This window comes from Macaca mulatta, chromosome 13 (assembly GCF_049350105.2).
Source record: "Macaca mulatta isolate MMU2019108-1 chromosome 13, T2T-MMU8v2.0, whole genome shotgun sequence".
Classification (NCBI taxonomy): Eukaryota; Metazoa; Chordata; class Mammalia; order Primates; family Cercopithecidae; genus Macaca; species Macaca mulatta.
In genome coordinates, this window is record NC_133418.1 from 53,380,814 (window position 1) to 53,401,150 (window position 20,337).

General features: G+C 36.6%; 1 protein-coding gene and 1 non-coding gene across 18 annotated transcripts in view; one reads left to right on the forward strand and one right to left on the reverse strand.

Moving 5' to 3' along the window:
- The window catches only part of ZNF638 (zinc finger protein 638), a 154,040-nt gene that overhangs the window by 46,950 nt on the left and 86,753 nt on the right, over positions 1-20,337 (reverse strand). For 13 of the 17 annotated variants that reach the window (XM_077959442.1, XM_077959441.1, XM_077959444.1 and 10 more), the window contains 7 exons: positions 19,326-19,364; positions 18,267-18,565; positions 16,811-17,088; positions 14,007-14,153; positions 12,523-12,645; positions 1,715-1,773; positions 1,430-1,482 (listed from right to left, as the gene is read on the reverse strand). In XM_077959442.1, the coding sequence (XP_077815568.1) occupies positions 1,430-1,482; positions 1,715-1,773; positions 12,523-12,645; positions 14,007-14,153; positions 16,811-17,088; positions 18,267-18,450 (844 nt within the window). In that variant the 5' untranslated portion in view covers positions 18,451-18,565; positions 19,326-19,364. The remainder of the gene's footprint in view (positions 1-1,429; positions 1,483-1,714; positions 1,774-12,522; positions 12,646-14,006; positions 14,154-16,810; positions 17,089-18,266; positions 18,566-19,325; positions 19,365-20,337) is intronic. The other 4 variants (XM_077959436.1, XM_077959432.1, XM_077959433.1 and 1 more) reach the window with 1 other exon arrangement.
- Positions 2,131-2,234, forward strand: LOC114671981 (U6 spliceosomal RNA). Its single transcript, XR_003722186.1, has one exon. It is a non-coding gene; the product is annotated as a U6 spliceosomal RNA (small nuclear RNA).

A 20,337-nucleotide genomic window follows, 5' to 3' on the forward strand; every position in this document is an offset into this window, starting at 1 on the left:
CATCAGGTCCTAATCATTCCAAAGTGAAGCCCAACTGTGTTTTCTCAGCGGGATTTTTACATCTCTCCAATTTATCCAATCTATATAAGAATCCTAAACAATTAGTGAGTGGCTCCATATTCTCTACTGCAATTTCCCAGTCTGTACCAACTGTTGCTAGCTCTTATACAGAAAAAATAGAGTGCACTTTTGCCAAGCTTAAGAAACAGTGGACTAAACAAAGCTAAATAGGTTTCTTTCCTGAAGGACTTCATAAAACGTGTTCTGTGGATTATTTTTTCAAAAGAGAAAAAATAGCTGTAACACACACCCCAAACTTTTTTACCCAAAACGTCTTTCAGAAATTAATCTTACGACACATTCTGAAAATGCTACTAATGGGGTCAAATTTGAAAACTTCTCAGCATGACCCTTCAAGGCCTTCAGTAGAATAACTCCACTTTGTTACCCTTGTTATGTGTCCCCCACATGAAGTAATCTTCTGCCTCCACATTTTATCTCTTCACATAACGTTACCTAATTTAAAATCTTAATCAAAATGTACTGTCTTCCAGAAGCCATTCATAGTATCTCTACTAACCTTCAATACTTCAGTACTCTATGCAACTAAAAACTACAGGGAAATGAGATATTCCATACAATCCAATTTTCACCTCACTAGTAAAACTTAGTACCTAAATTCTTATCTCATTCCAGGCAGAAAAACCAAAACACACTATATTTTTACCTTCCCCAAACAGAACATACAAAACGCAATGTAAGTTCCTAAATTTGTGTCTGCCTTATTTTAGCTTTTCTTTCCTGTCTTTCAGCATTGAGCTATTTATTCTCACTAGTACTTGTCTCAAAACTTTTTTCCACCTTTCTAGTCCTAAATGGACTAAGAAAAAAGAGAACTCGGATTATAAAACTGTATGCAATATTTATTTAACTAGATTCATAATGATGGCTTCAAGTATTTTCCTGAGTATAAAGAAATAGATTTTATCACATGAGTATGATAATATCCATTTCTGGATAGTCTTTTTTGCTTGCCTTTTGGCTCTCAATTAACCTTCAAAATCAAAGGAGACCAGATAAGCAATCTTAACATACCTTTCTCAGGTTTTGTCTTGTGGGTTTATCGGGAGGGGATGGAGGGAGATATTGCATAACTAACCTAAACATGTAAAAAGCAGCTATTAACTATGGAACTAGGATAGATATTTCATATACATTATCTTAGATTTGCTGTATTTACTCCAGCAGAGATTCTGTAATTACACAGCACTAAATATTAACCATCTGCTTAATACATGGGTCAATTAAAGAATGTAATTTGGGTCTCCTTCATTAAAGCACAATAGTGTCTTCCTAGCATCATCATCTAAGTTTCTACTAAACTGACAAGATACATTCATTTGAAAGAATGTTAAAAGTAACAACTTACCAGCAGAAGTTGAAGTAACAATTTCAACAGCTTTTGAAGCATCTGCATCTCTTCTATTTAAAAGGAGAAAAAAAAATTAGCAGCAACTTAGGAATTCCAAGTTCTTCAAAATCCTAAAAATGTAATATTTAAACCTAAAAACGTTTAAAATAATTCAACTGGAGTGATATCCCTCTTAAATTGTAGTTATAGTGATAAAATATATTAAAAATGCAGTTTTAAAAATTAAAATTTCTTAAGTCACATGTACATTTCATTCTCACATACGAAATCAGAGTCACTTACTTTAAGGTAGATGCAGATCCTTTCTTTGACTCTAAAGTCTTTCTCTTCACCTCTTTGTTCTATGTAGGAAAAATATTTTGAACAAAAGAAATTTAGTATAAAGCAATTTTAAAAATATAGGGAAAAAAAATATAAAATCTTCCTATTCTAAAGGATACATGCTTATTACCTTTTTCTATTTATAAAGACATTTTTTTTCAATTTGTGATTACACAGCCTAATTTTACATCTCATCTTTTACAACTCATCTGCGTTTTCTTATCATTCAGTTTCCCCTTATCCAAGACCCCCGGTGGATGCCTTGAAACCGTGCTAGTGTTGAACCCTATATATGCTATGTTTTTTCCTATATATACATGAAAGTTTAATTTATGAATTAGACATAGTAAGAGATCAACAATAAAAAAAATAGAAAAATGCTCTCTTCAGCAGCACATACACTAAAATTGGAATGATACCGTAATTAGCATGGCCCCTGTGCAAGGATGACACATGTATTTGTTAGGCATTCCATATTTTAAATTTTAAAAAAAAGTTGTAACAATGTAGTGTAATAAAACTTACGTGAATATGGTCTGTCAAAACATCTTACTGTACTGTAGATCTTAGCTTCAGCATACAATTTTTTTCTTTCAAGTTGAGAACTTTCACCTTTTCACTTAAAGGAAGCATTTTACAGCTTCTCTTTGGCATATCCAAATTGCCAGCATCACCATACTTGCACTTTAGGGCCATTATTAAGTAAAATGAGGGTTATTTAAACACAAAGCACTGCAATACAGTGACGGTCAATCTGATAACCAAGACAGCTGTTAAGTGACTAGTGGGTACATAGCATATAAAGTATGGATAACTCTAGACAAAGCAATGATTCACAGCCCCAGTGGGTTGGAGTTGGACTGCATGAAATTTCATCATGCTACTCAGAACGGGGCACAATTTAAAACATGTTAATTATTTCTGGAATTTGCTATTCAGTATTTTCAAACCACAACTGACCACTAAAACTGCAAAGCCAAGCCTCAGATAGGGGGAACTACTGTATCTTTCAAAAACATGGTTTCTTATAGCACTGTGACATTTCAGATGTCTAAAGTTCAACCACTATCACCCTGGTCTAATCTACTGCTATCTTTTGCTTTGATTACTACAACTGCCTCCTAACCATCTCTGCTTCAGTCCTTGGGATTCACCCACTCTCTATTCACAACATAAAACCAGACTGAACCTGCTGTTCTGCAACTCAAAACTTCTCATTAGACTCAAGGAAAAAAAGCCAGAGACCTCTTACAACGGCCTCTAAGAGTTTACAACATATGTTCCACCTACCTTCTAACTCCCAAACCCCAATACACTTCTTCCTACACTTCTTCACTCCAACCCCCAAGCATCCTTTCTAATCCTCTAAGATGCTACACAGGCATAGGTTTTGCAGGTGCTGTTCCTTCTGTCTGGAATGCTCTCAATCCAGGATGTGGTTTGTTCCCTCATCTTCTTCAAGTGTTTGCTCAAATACCACCTTTTCAATGAGATCTTCCCCAACTACCTTACTGAAAGTTGCACAGCTCTTCATTTCCCAACAAGAGTACTTCTATTCCCCTTTCCTAATATTTTTTTTACCATAGCACTGGTTGAAAACAAACATAATTTATGTATGCATTTTTAACTTATTTGTGGTCTTTCTCTCCCTATCCCTTGAAGTTAAAACTCTGTGATACCAGGGACTTTGTTTTCTTCAATATTCTATTTCCAGTGCATAAAGTCGTGCTTTAACATTCAGCAAATATTTGTTAACTTGATCTGAATTTCATCATAACTGTTCTCATGCAATTTTATACTTTCTGTTCTTTTTGGGCACTCTCGTCATTTCTTTTTGCACTATATGGGATTTTATCCCACACATTCCTTCAACTCAATTATTTAGAAGAAATTAGTTCTAGTTCTATTTTACTAATGGTAACTTTCAATTTTAAAAGAAATTTGAAACTACTGAGTTCCAACGTGTAAGTTGAAACTTTTAGCCTTTACTCCTTGGCTACATTCCAATTTTTGATTATATATTTCAGATGAAAATTGTGTTTCTGGTAATTTTAAGTGATATTTCTTGAAATTTATTTTATAAAAATATGATTATTTAGATTTTAGTCTATGTTTAACTGGTTTCATTGTTCACTGCCAACATTTTATATAATAACTTCTCCATTTCTTACGTTCATTTTAATGTTTTGGAAAAAGATGTATTAGTGAAATACCTTCTAAGTCCATGCAAGTCTGAGAATAAATACTGCCCTAACACACACCTTAGGATTCCACTTGAAATGAATGTACTCAATTACAATGAATCACAATCTTTCTCCCACCCAACTCTTAAGAATGTGTTGCTCTGCCATCTAAGGCTAGACTATTTCTTTGTATAGTTAAACTGTTTTCTGCCTAGATCACTATAAGGTGCCCCACCATAACCATGAAATTTAAAATCCTCAGTATTTAAGTGATGTCCTCTTTCTGGAATTCCACTTATGTACAGATTGCATCTTCTAAATATATCTACCATGCCTTTCCTCTAATCATTTTTCACTCTTTTAAACTTTCACACCAAGAGTAGGATCACACGTCTCTTGCTCACCACTGCATCTTCTGTAGATGTTACAATGCCTGACACAACAGATGCGTAACAGATGCTTAACTAATAAGAAATAGTTTCAGAATTAAAATGAAAACCTCTCATCCGAATTCTGATTGCATATTTTCGCTTTTATCTCCTTGTTAATTCATTAGATTTTCTGTAATGCTCAATTGTTCACTAACGCCCAGCACTATTTTTCATATCCATGCAATCTTCTTAGTTGACTACTTGCTCCAATTTTAATTGTAATGTTCCCAAGAATCCTGCTGAAAACACTGAATTGAAATTTTAAAAATTGGGTTTTTTTGTACAAGGTTGAACCGCAGTAGTATTTCATGGCTAAAAGGGTTTTATTAGAAATCTGATCCTACTTCTTTCCACATCAAGGGCTCCTGACCATCTCCTAGCCCCCTTTTTTTTTGAGATAGGATCTCACTCCATCACCCAGCCAACCTCCGCCTCCCGGGCTCAAGCGATCCTCCCACCTCACCCTACCCAGCAGCTGGATGCATACCACCACACCTGGTCAATTTTTAAATTTTCTGTAGAGATAAGATCTCACTACATTGCCCGGGCTAGTCTCAAACTCCTGAGCTCAAGCAATTATCCTGCCTCAGCCTCCCAAAGTGCTGGGATTACAGGCGTGAGCCACTGCGCTGGGCTCCTAATATTTTAAAGAAAACTTTTAAAGTATGAGTATATGACCCTTTCTCTGGGAGAAAAAAGAATGTTTGCTTTCATTAGATTACTGGTAATGGTGGGGCAAGGAGTAGCTCAAAAAGACTTAATTACTGCTAAGAATGGATGTCGAGATTATTATTAAATTATTATTATTATTAAAGACAGGTTGCAAGGTTATTATTAAAGACGAGGTTACCTAGTTTCTGACAAGAGTTGTACAAATCCGTATTAACACAGGGATATAGAATACCTTTTCTGTAATATTTACTGATTCCCAGAAGCAGCAAAATGGAAAGGATGTTACATGAAACATAGCTAGAGTCAGAGGCAGTCCTAACATGAAATATCAAATGTTGGGAAGGTAAGTTTTTTTCTACATTTTGACATGCCATGCCAAAATCAAGATCTGGACCAAGAAAGCTATAGCACAGCTCTTCTTTTTCCTAGTTTGTTCTTTCAGCTTATTTCTGGCTTGCACTGGTAGAAAAACTTTAAGTGGTAACACGCCAAAAAGATTGCCCCTTCCTGCCTCAGACACTTATTTACAAAACAAAACAAACAAAACAAACAACAACAAAAAAAAAACCAAATGCCCACATACTTCCAATATGAAGAAGGCACTACTCAAATTCTGTTAGGAGTTCCCTCCATTCAATCCCTAGGCATGTTGCTCTATCACAACAGAGGTGTCATGAGTTAGCCCTCTTGTTCCAGCATCATCCAAACAATACGTAGCTGGAGAACATTAATATTTGCCATGAAAATGGCATGTTTTCTAGATTTTAGTGCTAGTATTTTCTTTACCCTGTTCATTACTAAGAAAATCATGACAGTAAATATGCCTGGGCTCTTAGACTTACATTGTTACCTTACCAACTTCATCAAAAAGTTGGCCAAGAAAATTTTTTAAGCTATTTTAAACATTCTATTTCCTTAAATGTATCCTTACCTATGTTCCTTATCCTTAACTATGTTAACTGTTTAGAATGAAAGAAAACTGGCCTTCTCAACAATTCCCAAAATTTAATGATCAGCTGAGTCTTTCTGGACAGTCGCTAAGACAAGCCACTATTCCTTTCTGTTTTCAAGGTTACTAGTCTACCCCCAAATCATTACCATTATCACAAAAGGCTGAGTATATTGATTAAATGAGTTTTCTAACTGGACTTCAGTGCTCTTCTCCACTTTAATCAATCTGCTAGGCTTTCTTTGCCTTCAGAATCATTTGCCTAACTCATTCTCCAGACCATTTCCAAATGAATCCTTCTAATCTCCATTTTATTATGTCATGCCCCGGTTCAAAAACCTTGAACATATACCTCTCTACGGAATAAAGTTTAAGTTCTTAAATTATGTATTTAATCCTTGTTTCTCCTTAACTGCCTCTGCAACTAGATGGCCATGTGTCTGGTAGTTCTGGTAAATCAAATGCAGGCAAATGCTGCTGGGGAACTCATTCTTTCCAGAAAAGAAAACAAAAACTCACTTTGCTCTTCATTTTTATTCCTTTATGTCTCAAAGATAGAAAAGATGCCAGAAGGCGCAGAAACCATCTTACAACTAAGGATGAAAGACGCATTCTAAAGATAGTAGTGCTGGAAGACAAGGCGGGCTTCCTGAAGATACTATGGCGCTGTTACACCAGCACTGGACCACCTACATGCAGATTTCTGTTATGAGATAAATATCTCTCTTATTTGTTAACAACCTACTAGTGAGGTTTTCTGTTATTTGAAACAATGAAATCCTAAATGGTAACATTGGTAATAACTAAGGCCACACGATTTAATTATCCAAACCAGGACAATGGGAATAAATGTATGGCATGTAGCAGGTATAAACTAGGATGACAAGTTACTCTAGTAGTAACTAACTAGAAAACATATGAGAACTAAAAAATAAAGATCCTCTAATAGCTATATGTAAAAATAAGTAAAATAATAAATTTAACCCCCACAAAATGTTCAAGAACTTCATGGAAAAAAAATAAAATAAAACTTGCTAAAGGGCATAAAAGGAAATCTAAATAAACAAACCCTGTTCTTTAAGACAAAGCCTGACGCTGTTGCCCAGGCTGGGGTGCCATGGTGCCATCTCAGCTCACTGCGACCTCTCCACCTCGTGGGCTCAAGCAATCCTCCTGCCACAGCCTCTTCCTGAGTAGCTGTGACTACATGTATGCACCACCACACCCAGCTAATTTTTGTATTTTTAGTAGAGACTGGATTTCATCATATTGCCCCAGGCTGGTCTCAAACTCCTGAGCTCAAGTTATCTGCCCACCTCAGCCTCTCAAAATGCTAGGATAACAGGCATGAGCCACCAGCCAACAAACCATGTTTTTTGATAGACTTAATGTTGTAAAAATACTATTACAAACTCAACACAGTATTAATTAAATTCCAGCAAGTTTTTTTTAGAGTACTTAAACTGATTCTAAAACTAATGTGCAGGAATAAATGTTCAAGTTTAAACAAAATTTAAATAAAGAGGAAAAACATTAACCAAAATGAATAAACCAAGAAAAATAACTCTACAAGAAAGAGAGGGAAATATTATGAAGTTACAATAATTGCTATAACAGAAACCACATAGTATTGCCACAGCAGAAGAGTATGAAACACATCTATGTATACAGAATTTATACAAATAAAAGCAGCTTTTCAAATCAACAAGGAAGGATAAATTAGGCATAAACAGTGTTGAGGCTAACTGGCTCCCATTTTGGAAATAATACTGATTCCAATCCTATACTATGCTGCAAGTAATAGATTGAGGAATAAAATCTTCTAGGCACTAGCACAGGCAAGTTCTTTTTTTTTTTTTGAGATGGAGTCTCGCTCTGTCGCCCAGGCTGGAGTGCAGTGGCCGGATCTCAGCTCACTGCAAGCTCCACCTCCCGGGTTTACGCCATTCTCCTGAGCACAGGCAAGTTCTTAAAAAGACAAAAGAAAAAAGCAGGCCAGGAACAGTGACTCACACCTGTAATCCCAACACTCTGGGAGGCGGAGGCAGGAGAATCACCTGAGCCCAGGAGTGTGAGATCACCTTGGGCAACAAAGTGAGACCTCTTATCTACAAAAAAAAAATAAATAATTAGCCATGCGTGGTTGCTTGCACTTGTAGTCCCAGGTACTCAGGAGGCTGACATGGGAGGATTACTTGAACTGGGAGGCAGAGGTGGCAATGAGCCAAAATTGTGCCACTGCACTCCAGCCTGGGTGACAGAGTGAAACCCTATCTCAAAAAGAGGGGCACATGTCCTTGGGACCTCCTGAGGTTGTGTCACAGGCAAAAAAAAAATAAAGAAAAAAATCACAGAAGCCATAGAATACCAATACATTTGAGTACACAAAAATTTCAAATTTGGCCGGGTGAGGTGGCTCATGCCTGTAATCCCAGCACTTTGGGAGTCCGAGACGGGCAGATCACGAGGTCAGATCGAGACCATCCTGGCTAACATGGTGAAATCCCGTCTCTATAAGTGGCGAGCACCTGAAGTCCCAGGTACTCAGAAGGCTGAGGCAGGAGAATGGCGTGAACCCAGAAGGCAGAGCTTGCAGTGAGGCAAGATAGCATCACTGCATTCCAGCCTGGGCAACAGAGCGAGGCTCTGCCAAAAAAAAAAAAAAATTCAAACTCGTTATATGTATGCATAACACAAGCAACACACTATAAGAAAATACTTCTTACATAAAATGCAAAATTAGTGTCCAGAATGCACAATATTCATGCACCTTCAAATGAATATTTTTAAAATGATAACAATAACAGAATAGGAAAAGATACAGACTACTCAAACAGTTAATAGATAGAGCTAACAATTATACAAAAAGATGAAGTTAATGAATAATCAAAAGATGCAAATTAAAACTAGGTATCATTTTCCATATGATGCATTTTTAAAGCTGAAGAAATTAAGATGTTGGTATCACTCTCATAAATTACCAAGGAGTAAATTATTACAGTTATTTAGTGAGCAATCTTACATTATCCATTATTGCGCATCTACAAACCAACCATTCCATTGGGTAGGTATCACCTAAAAAAACACTATCATAAATGTCAAAAGATGGCCTGTCAAGGTACACAAGGTGTTAACTAAAGTTCTGTTTCTAGAAACAACCTAAATATCAATCAGTAAGGAATTGATAATATATCTGTGGTATATTCATACAGAGAAACACTATAGAGAAGTTAAAAAGAATGAGGCAAATCTAAATGTACTAACATGGTTAGACTACCAAATCAAATTATTGAGAAATGTGTGTTATAGAACCCCTATAAAGTAGCCATTCCACAGCAAGTAGAAAAACTAAATTACTGGGTGGAGCAGGATGGTAGAATAGAAGCCTACACTGTTCATCCCACCCCCAGCAGGAACACCAAATTTTACAACTATCTGCACACAGAAAAGCATCATCACAAGAACCAAATATCACGTGAGCAATCATACTACCTGGTTTTGACTTTGTATCACTGAAAGAGGCATTGAAGAGGGTAGGAGAGACAGCCTTAAATCCCTGACAGCACACCTCCCCCATCTGGCCCCACAACATGGACAGAGTCTGTGCACTTAAGGGAGGGACAGGAAAGCCATGCTGGGCTCAGCTAGTGCCCATGCACTGACGGAGCCTTTGGACCAGATCTAGCCAAAGAGGAATCATCCATCCCAGCAATAAGAACCTGACTTTCTTGGCAAGCCTCACTACCATGGGCTCAAGTGCTCCAGGGTGTGGGGAAAAGAAAGAGATCAGCCTGTTACTGTGTCTATATAGAAAGAAGTAGACATAAGAGACTCCATTTTGTTCTGTATTTGAGATGCTGTTAATCTGCGGCCCTACCCCCAACCTTGTTCTTGCAAGAGACCTGTGCTGTGGTAACTCAAGGTTTAATGGATTTTGGGCGTGCAGGGTGTGTCTTTGTTCCTAGAAAAGCTAGGTATTGTCCAAGGTTTATCCCCATGTGATAGAATGAAACAATGCTGCTAAAAGGTTTATCTCTAGGCACAGGATTTTCCTTTGAACTTATTCATGTCACAGAGATCCTTGTTCTTATGTCTTACTGCTGATTTCCTCCCTAAAAACGATCCTATTGTCCTGCCACTCCCTGATCTTTAAGATGGTAAAGATAATTATCTATAAATACTAAGGGAACTCAGAGACCGGTGCCGGCGTGGGTCTTTTGTAAGCTGAGCGCCGGTCCCCTGGGCCCCCGCTTTTCTTTCTCTATACTTTGTCTCTGTGTCTTATTTCTTTTCTCAAGTCTCTCATTCCACCTAACGAGAAACACCCACAGGTGTGGAGGGGCAGGCCACCCCTTCACAGGGTCCTAGGTAAACCTGAAAGGCAGTCTAGGACACAAGGACTGCAACTCCTAGGCAACTCTTAGGACTGGGGCTGGGATTAGAGCTAGTGGACTAGGGTGGCATATAACCTAGGAAGGTACCAGCTGGGAAAACTGGATACCCATATGCATTAATGAACCTGAACACTATCTCTCAAGATATACAAAAATCAAGTAAAAATAGATTAAAGACTTTTATCTAAGATCTCAAACTATGAAACTACTACAAGAAAACACTGGAGGAACTCTCTCTCCAGGACATCGGTCTGGGCAAAGATTTCTTCAGTAATACTCCACAAGCATAGGCAAATGCTATACAAAAATGAACAAATGGAACCACTTCAAGTTAAAAAGCTTCTGCAGAGCAAAGGAAACAACAAAGAGACAACCCACAAAATGAGAAAAAATATTTGCAAACTGTCCATCTGACAAGGGATTAATAAGCAGAATAAAGAAGGAACTCAAGCCACTCTACAGGAAAAAAAAAATCTAATATTCTGATTTTAAAAAATGGGCAAAAGGTCTGAAGAAACATTTCTCAAAAGATGACACACACAGCAAAAAGGCACATGAAAAGGTACTTGACATTACTGATCATCAGAGAAATGCAAATCAAAACTACTATGAGATATCATCTTACCCCGGTTAAAATGGCTTTTATCCAAAAGACAGGCAAAACCAAATGCTGGCCAGGATGTGGAGAAAAGGGAACCCTCAGTATATTGTTGGTGGGAACGTAAATTAGTACGATCACTATGGAGAACAGTGTGAAGGGTCCTAAGAAACTAAAAACAGGATCTACCACACAATCCAGCAATCCCACTGCTGGGTATATATACCCAAAAGAAAAGAAATCAGTATATCAAAGAGATATCTGCACTCCCACGTTTCTAGCAGCACTGTTCACATTAGCTAAGATTTGAAAGCAAACTAAGTGTCCATCAACAGATGAACAAAGAAAATGTGGCACATATACACAATGGAGTACTATTCAGCCATAAAAATGAATGAGATTCAGTTATTTAAAATAACATGGATGGAACTGGAAGTCATTATATTAAGTGAAATAAGCCAGGCACAGAAAGACAAAGATCACATGTTCCCACTTATTTGTAGTATCTAAAAAATCCCACAATTTGTGGGATCTAAAACAACTGAACTCATGGAGACAGAAAGTAGAAGGATGGTTATGAGACTGGGAAAGGTAATAGGAGGTAGGAGGGGATAATTAACGGGTACCAAAAAAAAAAAAAAAAAAACAATGAATAAGACCTAGTATTAGCTAGCGCAACAGAGTGACTATAGTAAAAAATAATTTAATGGTACATTTTTAAACAATTATAAGAGTATAACTGGACTGTTTGATACACAAAGAATAAATGCTGGAGGGGACAGATATCCCATTTTCCATAATGTGATTATTACACACCGCATGCCTGTATCTAAATATCTCATGTACCTCATAAATATATATATCTACCATGTACCCACAAAAATTAAAAATAAAAGAATTTTTTTTTAAGTAATAAAAATATTTTCTCAACACCCTATTTTTAAAAACACACATACACAAAGAAAACCTTACAGGTGAGATATAGCTTTTGTATCTAACAGAAAGGTCATTCTTAAAGGGTAATTTAATTCTATAGATACTATCTATAGACATATAAACTGAAGCATAGAAATGATCTAGAAAGAATAAAGTTACAAAAATTGATACTCCTAAGGAAGTAAAAGCCCAAAGAATATACACTCTATGATTTTGTTTATGTAAAGTTGAAAACAGGCAAAACTCAACTATGGCATTAGAAAACAAGTTAGTGATTACTTGTGAGAAAAAGGGAGAGTGTAAGAATTCGGAAGAAGTAAGCAAGGGACTTCCAGGTACTGTCAATGTTCTCTTTTGTGACCTAGGTACCGGATTCACAGATATTTGCTATTTTTGAGTTATATATGGCCAAGTATTTTCTCCTAATTATTGTTATTTAATACTGTATACAGCACTATACATTTATGAAGAAGTTTTGATTTCAATATATTTGAATTAATGCATATCTGTTGAGCTAACATTTATGTTTCTATGCATATTTCTGTATGTGTGCCATACTTAAACAAAAAAGTTAAACTAAACAACAGTGACCTAAATCCAGTTTACCTGTGCTTTTTTCTTTCCTGGAACACATATTTTCACACTTTTGCCTTTTATCATAAGCGGTGTTGTTTCAATGTACTTCATAATTGCGGTAATCGCCTCTTTAAATTCCATTTCTAAGTAAGCCTAAAATGAAATTTATTCCATCTTTAGTCACAAATTTACCTTTAAAAGTTCCTGCATTTTAAAATTGACTTAATCCTTTCTTTTGTAACATCAAACTATGAAATTACCTCAAGTCATGGTTGCTTTTGCCTGTTTTTATTTTGGTCATGTGTAATTTGATTAAGGATGTTTCACACATGAAATGGCCATTTAACCTTACAGAATTTCTATACCACTACCAAGATAAAAAAAAATCCAGGCAGGCTCATGCAACAAGAAGAAATGAGAAGGCAGGGCTCACTGAACAACAGGAGGGAAGGGAAGATACGGTCCAGCTTGTGGTAGGTCTGACATTTTAAAGGTTTCTCGCAACAAAGACAACACTATCACCATGTTCCCCGTCCTAACTTTTTAAAAAAGTTAAGACAAACTTTTTAAAAAAGTTAAGACAGAGGTCTCGCTATGTTGCCCAGGTTGGTCTTGAATTCTTGGCCTCAAGTGATCCTCCAGCCTTGGCCTCACAAAGTACTGGGATTACAGACTTGAGCCACCACACCCAGCCTTAACTCACAAATTTTTCTGAGACAGAGTCCTACTCTGTTGTCTAGGCTGAAGTGCAGCAGCGCGATCTCTACTCACTGCAACCTCCACCTCCTGGGTTCAAGGGATTTTCCTGCCTCAATCTCCCATGTAGCTGGGATTAGAGATGCCTGGCTAATTTTTGTATTCTTAGTAGAGACAGGGTTTTGCTATGTTGGTCAGGCTGGTCTCAAACTCCTGACCTCAGGTGATCCACCTGCCTCGGCCTCCCAAAGTGCTGCGATTACAGGCAAAAGCCAACATGCCCAGCCTTAACTCACTATTTTATGTTGTGCTTAAAGACTGTTCATAGTTCTTAACTTTATCATGTGAGTTATAGGAATATAACCCACAGACAATACTTACCATACAAAGGAAGTAATTTGTTTTAGTATGATCAAACTGGTGTTCTAAAGCAATGTTCAAACTGGTGTTCTAAAGCAAGCTATGGCATACTACCTATTTTGTAAATAGTTTTTTGCAACACAGCCATGCTTGCTTATTTACATATTACTTATAGCTGTTTTTGTACTAGAATGCCAGAGCACAGTAGTTGAGATCCTATAACTGGCTCATAAAACTGAAAATATTTATCTGGCCCTTTATAGAAAAAGTGGGCAAACACTTATTTTAAAGGATATAAAACACTGTATTGGGCACTTGCTCACTCACATCCAAACATTTATATAACTCTCAAAGAACAATTATATATGCAGTACAAACAGCTAAGGAACACAACAGCAATTTATAGAATCATCAAAGCAATGACTTTGTATGAATTTTTACCAGATTAAATGACTCACCTCCTTTCTATATGGAACAATCAGGACATCATTCACTTTCCCAAATGGTTGAAATAATTTTCTAACATCTTCTTCAGTACAACCATCCTCTGGTAATTCCGATATAAGAAGAACCGAACCGTAATGCAATGATTGTTCTTTCCGAAGCTATTTTTGGAGTGAAAGAAAATTAAAAATAAACCAAATTAAGCTACAATGTACAGTAATAATTTCCTATATAATTTCTTCTACCACTAATATTAGTATATTAAAGGGTCTTTTCCAAATATTTTACCCATTTTCCTTTTTCCTTCACCACCCCCTTTACGTAATTTTTTAAAATCACAATTTTAACACTTTAATAAGATTTTAAATGCAAAAGTGATAAGAAATGTTATTTAAATTTTTTAACCCAGAAATGGTTTATAGGTGCTCTTTTCTGTTTATAGCATCTTATAGCAAATAAGATCTATGGAATGGTCCAAGGCCATTAGAGAGAATTTTTCTATGAAACTACATGGCCCACCGACAAGGAAAGCTGAAATTACAGCTTTGCTCACCCCCCCGTTCTAATAATTGGAAATGATATCTAGACAGGTATATTTTTAAAAATTAATATATAATGCATACCATTTGAATACAGTGTATTATCACCTTTACCACTCATGTTAAAAATTAGGGTCAGGCATGGTGGCTCATGCCTATATCCCAGTGCTTTGGGAGGCCAAGGCAGAAAGACTGCTTGAGGCCAGGAGTTTGAGGCCAGGAGTTTAAGACCAGGATGGGCAACATACTAAGACTCTCTACTTTAAAAAGAGAAAGAAAAAAAAGGTCGGGCCCGGTGGCTCACGCCTGTAATCCCAGCACTTTGGGAACCGAGGTGGGTGGATCACAAGGTCAGGTGTTCGAGACCAGCCTGATCAACATGGTGAAACCCCGTCTCTGCTAAAAATAAAAAAAATTAGCCAGGTGTGGTGGCATGCGCCTGTAATTTCAGCTGCTCAGGAGGCTGAGGCAGGAGGCAGGAGAATCACTTGAACCTGGGAGGCGGAGGTTGCAGTGAGCCGAGATCACGCCACTGCACTCCAGCCTGGGAGACAGAGCGAGACTACGTCTCAAAAAAAAAAAAATGAAAACACCCAGCTGGGTGTGGTGGTGCATACCTGTAGTCTTAGCTACCCGGGAGCCTGAGGCAGGAGGATACTTGATCTCAGGAATTTGAGGCTGCAGTGACTTATAACTGTGCCACTGCACTTCAGCCTGGATGACAGAGTGAGATCCCCATCTCTCCTATTTTTTACTAAATAAGAAAACTTTTTTTAAAAAAGTTCCACTGCCACCACCTAGAAGTCTTGAACCAAAATGAAAAGAACTTCATATATTAATAATCTTATGAGACTAACTCAGCCTCTTCAAAATTTTCCTTATACTCAAAAATTTCTTCCCAATGCTCTTCAAAATTCTGTTAATTACTGGTTGATTACTACAAGTTTATCCTTCTAAACGTTAAGTTCTTTGGGGCACGGAACAGCACATACTGAAAGTCTTTAATGTATTTAGATACTGTTGAGAGCAATGCATACCATACCTAAATGCTTGAAAACTTATTAATATTAAAATATACAAAATATTCGATATTTGGCCTATTAGCATTTTCTCTGAAGATAGTCTCTTGATGTTTTAATATATTATTTCATAGTGATTCAATAAACACACACAATAAAACAATACCTTAGTATTGTAACCAGTAGGTTACAGTCAAAATACACTAAAAATCAGTATCAAAATATACATTTTACACTGTACAACAGAGTTTTTGACTTCTGAATTGTACCACAAAAAGTATAGAACAGATGTATAAAGATCATTTCTCAGGAGAGGCTCACCCTTATACCTTACTAAAAAAGATTACAAAAGCTCAATAATGCTACTGGTGATTATTCACTTTCTCAATTAGAGAGCAAAACTCATCACAATGATCTGCTTGGGAAGCTAGCCAAAAATGCCAAACCATCAAAATGTTCTCTTTTGACGCATCAAACATCAAACCACTGGAATTCCTAAGCTACAAGATTTTGAACCTTGGACTTCTATTATATTCATAAGAAAACCAGTAAAATATTCCATACTAAAATCATTTAACGACTCATAATTTCAAAGTTATTGGAAATATGGAATAAAAAAGTTAAGACAACTTCATTTTTTCTTTTTTTCTTGAGACAGGGTCTTCCTTCTGTAATCCAGGCTGCAACCTCTGCCTCCTGGGCTCAAGTGATCCTTCCACCTGAGCCTCCCAAGTAGCTGGGACTACAGGCATCTGCCACCAAGCCCAGCTCATTTTTATATTTTTTGTAGAGAGGGAGTTTCACCATGTTGCTCTGGCTGGCCTCAAACTCTTAAGTTCAAGTGATCCACACCGCTTGGCCTCCCAAAGTGCTGGGATTCAGGCATAAGCCACCATGCCCGGCAACAATTTTGTTTTCTGTTTGTCATAGCAAATGTATGCATACTTGCACTAACAAAGAATTACGAGGCCAGGCATAGTGGCTCATGCACTTAAGGAGGCTGACGTGGAAGGACTGCCTGAGCCTAGTACTTTGAGACCAGCCTGAGCAACATGGCAAGACCCCATCTCTACAAAAATTAAAAAATTGGCCAGGCATGGTGGCACACGCCTGTGGTGCCAGCTACTTGGGAAGCTGAGGCAGGAGGATCACTTGAGCCCAGGAGATTGAGGCTGCAGTGAGTCATGTTTGCACCACTGCACTCCAGCCAGGACCACAGAGTGAACCTTATCTCCAAAAATAATTAATTTAAAGAATTACCTTTCGCTGGAGAGAAACAGCTTTATCAGCCACCTGTTTACATTCTGACAAAGTGCCATCTTCAAGATTCTTTGATTTACAACGAATAGAATGTCCTCCTAGATTTGAATCACTCTTTGTAGCGCTTGTAGGTTTAACTGATGGTTTTGTTCCACTGCTAGTTTTAGGCTTTTGTGCTGGTGAATGTCCCTTATCAGCAGCTTCAAGATGCTTCTGTTTATTAAATTCTGTCCCATGCCCAGATCGTTGTACCACATCTTCTAATGCTTTTTTTCTATCTAGTAAAAATATATAAAACACAATTTCAATTGGAAAAAAATTAAGGTAGGAGCCATCTCCTGACATAATCACATAGTGCTATTCTCAAGCTAAACAGGGAGCACATAGACAATAAAAAAACCTATACTTTATTCACTCAGAAGGCTTACATGAAGTTCCTTTATTCCCTTATACCAGTGATCCTCAAAGTTTTGGTTTTGAGATTGCTTTACATGTTTTAAAGACTACAAAGATTTGTGTTACATTTATTGATATTTACCATATTAGAAATTAAAATCTTAAAAAATTTATTAATTCATATGTTAGGTTGGTGCAAAAGTAACTGTAGTCTTTGCCACTGAAAATAATGACAAAAAAAGTAAATTCCCATATTAACGTAAGTATTTTTATAAAAACCAACTGTAATTCCCAAAACAAAATTAGTGAAATGAGTAAGACTACTATATCTTCTTCCAAACATTTTAATGTTAGGCTTAAAAGAAGAACCTAAATTCTTTTATCTGCTTCTGGATAAAGAAAATCCAGACTCATAGAGGCATGTAATTGGAAAAGAGAAGGCCTCACAGAACTTGGAAGATCTTGAGGACCCCAATCGATCCTTGGAACATACTTTAAGAAGGAATGCCTTATATAACTAAAGGTATCTCCACTTGAAATCAGCATTTTAGACTATACTAGATACAATAAGACCTGTGCAAAGTACTATTTTTGAATTCTTCAGGCTAGTCAAGTGAAGCAGTGGGAGTGTCGAAGTACTTCTCAGATATTAACTATGGTTTCTTTCATTGTAGAAGGAGTGTGTTTGTATGTGTGTGCATGCCTGTGTGAGCTATTTCTGAGAGGGCCATAAAATCAACATTAAGTCACAGGTTAAAAATAATAATCTTTTCAAAAACATTTTAAATTAATCCATGGAATTCAATAATCAATTATTAAAGCAAACTAAGACATTTTTACCATCCTTGGTTTTTAAATATGTTGGTGGACACATACATTCACACACATTTCTTTGCCAAGTTACCAGAGGGAATAATTAACTCTGTGGGATGTGGGTCAGATCTCATTTAGCAATTCTAAAATTTAAAAAAAATAGAACATTTCTCAAAATCCAAAAAGAAAGACATTTAAAAATTTAGTCAAAATAAGTACATTCATTATTTCATGGCCATCAGTGTACCTGATGATCTCACTGATCTCCTTGATATCCTTTCAGGGCTAACTGATCGAAAGCATTTTGGACTACCTCTAAATGGATTTCTAATTCGATATGGTGAACGGGATCTGGATCTGGATCTGTATCTAGAAATGAAACGATGGCAAATTCTTGGACTTCGACTTCTTGGCCTATACATGTAATGCATTGGGCTTCGAGACCGATGGAATCTGTGACTTGAGCTTGATCTTCTAGAACGCCTAGGACTGGGGGAATGAGAACGTCTTCGTGGAGTTTCATTTTCTTTTCTATTGCCCTCATTTCTACAAGTGGGGGGGAAAAAGAAAGTGATCAGCAATTTAATGTAAATTTAAATGATACTAAATGACAGAAGCACCTTGTTAAAAACAGACTGTTAACAATACCAAACTCTGATAAAAAGATATGTCCTTAAAACAAAAATCTGTTTGTTATGATGTAATTCAGCCTTATAGGTAAATAAGAAACAATCAGAACAGTTTATCAGCCCTCCAACTGCTTGGATGTCTGTTTTCTAGTTTACAGAAGAATACAATAATGAATTTCTCTGGTTCTTCCTGTACCAACATTATATCTAATTATGTTTTTAAAGTATTAAATTATGTAAGAATTTAGGAAATTATTTACATAAACAGATGTTTTAAATAATTTTTTCCTGAAAGATTATGCCATCTATAAATATGACTCTGATTTCTCTATGTGTGCGTACATGTGTGTACATACCGAACCTGAGTAGAATCCCCTAGGGTATACAGAACGTAATAATACCACTCCTAGCAGTCAAGTCATTTATAACAGAAGATATCATAAACATAAAATAATAAAGTCAGAATAAAATATTTTCAGAAAAGGCTAAAGAAAGTAGATCGGGGTGGGGCTGTGTCACATTTAAGCATTGGAATAAGTTACAGATTCATAGAGGTTTTTGCATTTGCCTATTGTTTAAATGGCAAAAGTAGAACTCAAAAGAATCATTCTTAAAATTAACTGCTTACTTTTAAAATACAATCAAGTTTTAATAATATTACTATTTTTAAAAATTACCTTCTTGATGGGAGGATCTCAGGATTCCAATCAGGGTATCTATTTTGAAAATAAACAACATTAACTAACAGCTAAAATAAGACTGTAAGGCTCAATTAATCTTTACCTGTAATATATCAGAAGGACTTTTCACAACCTTTACTGGAAATAAAATATTTTGAGTGTTCAATAAATAATCAAAGTATTATGCTAATAGGTGTATCAGGGAAACACATTCCCCATACTTTAAAGGACTAAACTTTTATTTAAGTAAAACAGCCAGTATATGCACAAAAGTGTTAAGAGGTACAAGATACAAGCTTAGGTTAAGGGTTAAAAGAGAGAAGACAGTTCATCTACTATACAGAACTCTAGGGAACACCACTCCTATCACATTCCATGTGGCAACTCACAGAATACAACACGAATGGCGCCCCTTAACTTGCACCAAGTAGTCCTCATGAAGATATATGCAGTGAGAGGAATCAGGAGAGAATCACAGAAAGGGCTGCTTTTCAAGTAGCCCTTACAAAGACCTATTAATAGGAATGGATTAGGTTAGATTTCATGCAGTGGCAATACATAAACTAAGACTGGAGGCAAAACATTGGTGTTTTGTTTCAGGAACTAGTCTAGCTGCAGCATAGAAATGATGAAAAGGAATTACAAAGGGGGAAACTTGGACAGGCTGTCTGTTGTTTCAAGTAGAGACAAATTATGAAGAGCCTTAAAATCAGGTAATGAGGTTACACACAGGAAAAAACAATGGGAACTTAACAAGCATTTGTAAGAGAAAACAACAGGAATGTTTTCAGAACAAGTGTAAAGGAATATCTGGAATTAGGGGGAAAGATGAGAGCTATTTAGAAATCGGGCATGTAGAAGCCACAATTATAGCCCTAAGAGTGAGATTAACACAAGATGGAGTTTATAGAAAAAAAGAGCCAAGGACAGAATCTTAGGCACATTGACAACTTCAGAGTAAAGCAAAGAAATAGAAAAAAAAACAAACAAACAAATGATTAAGGAGTAA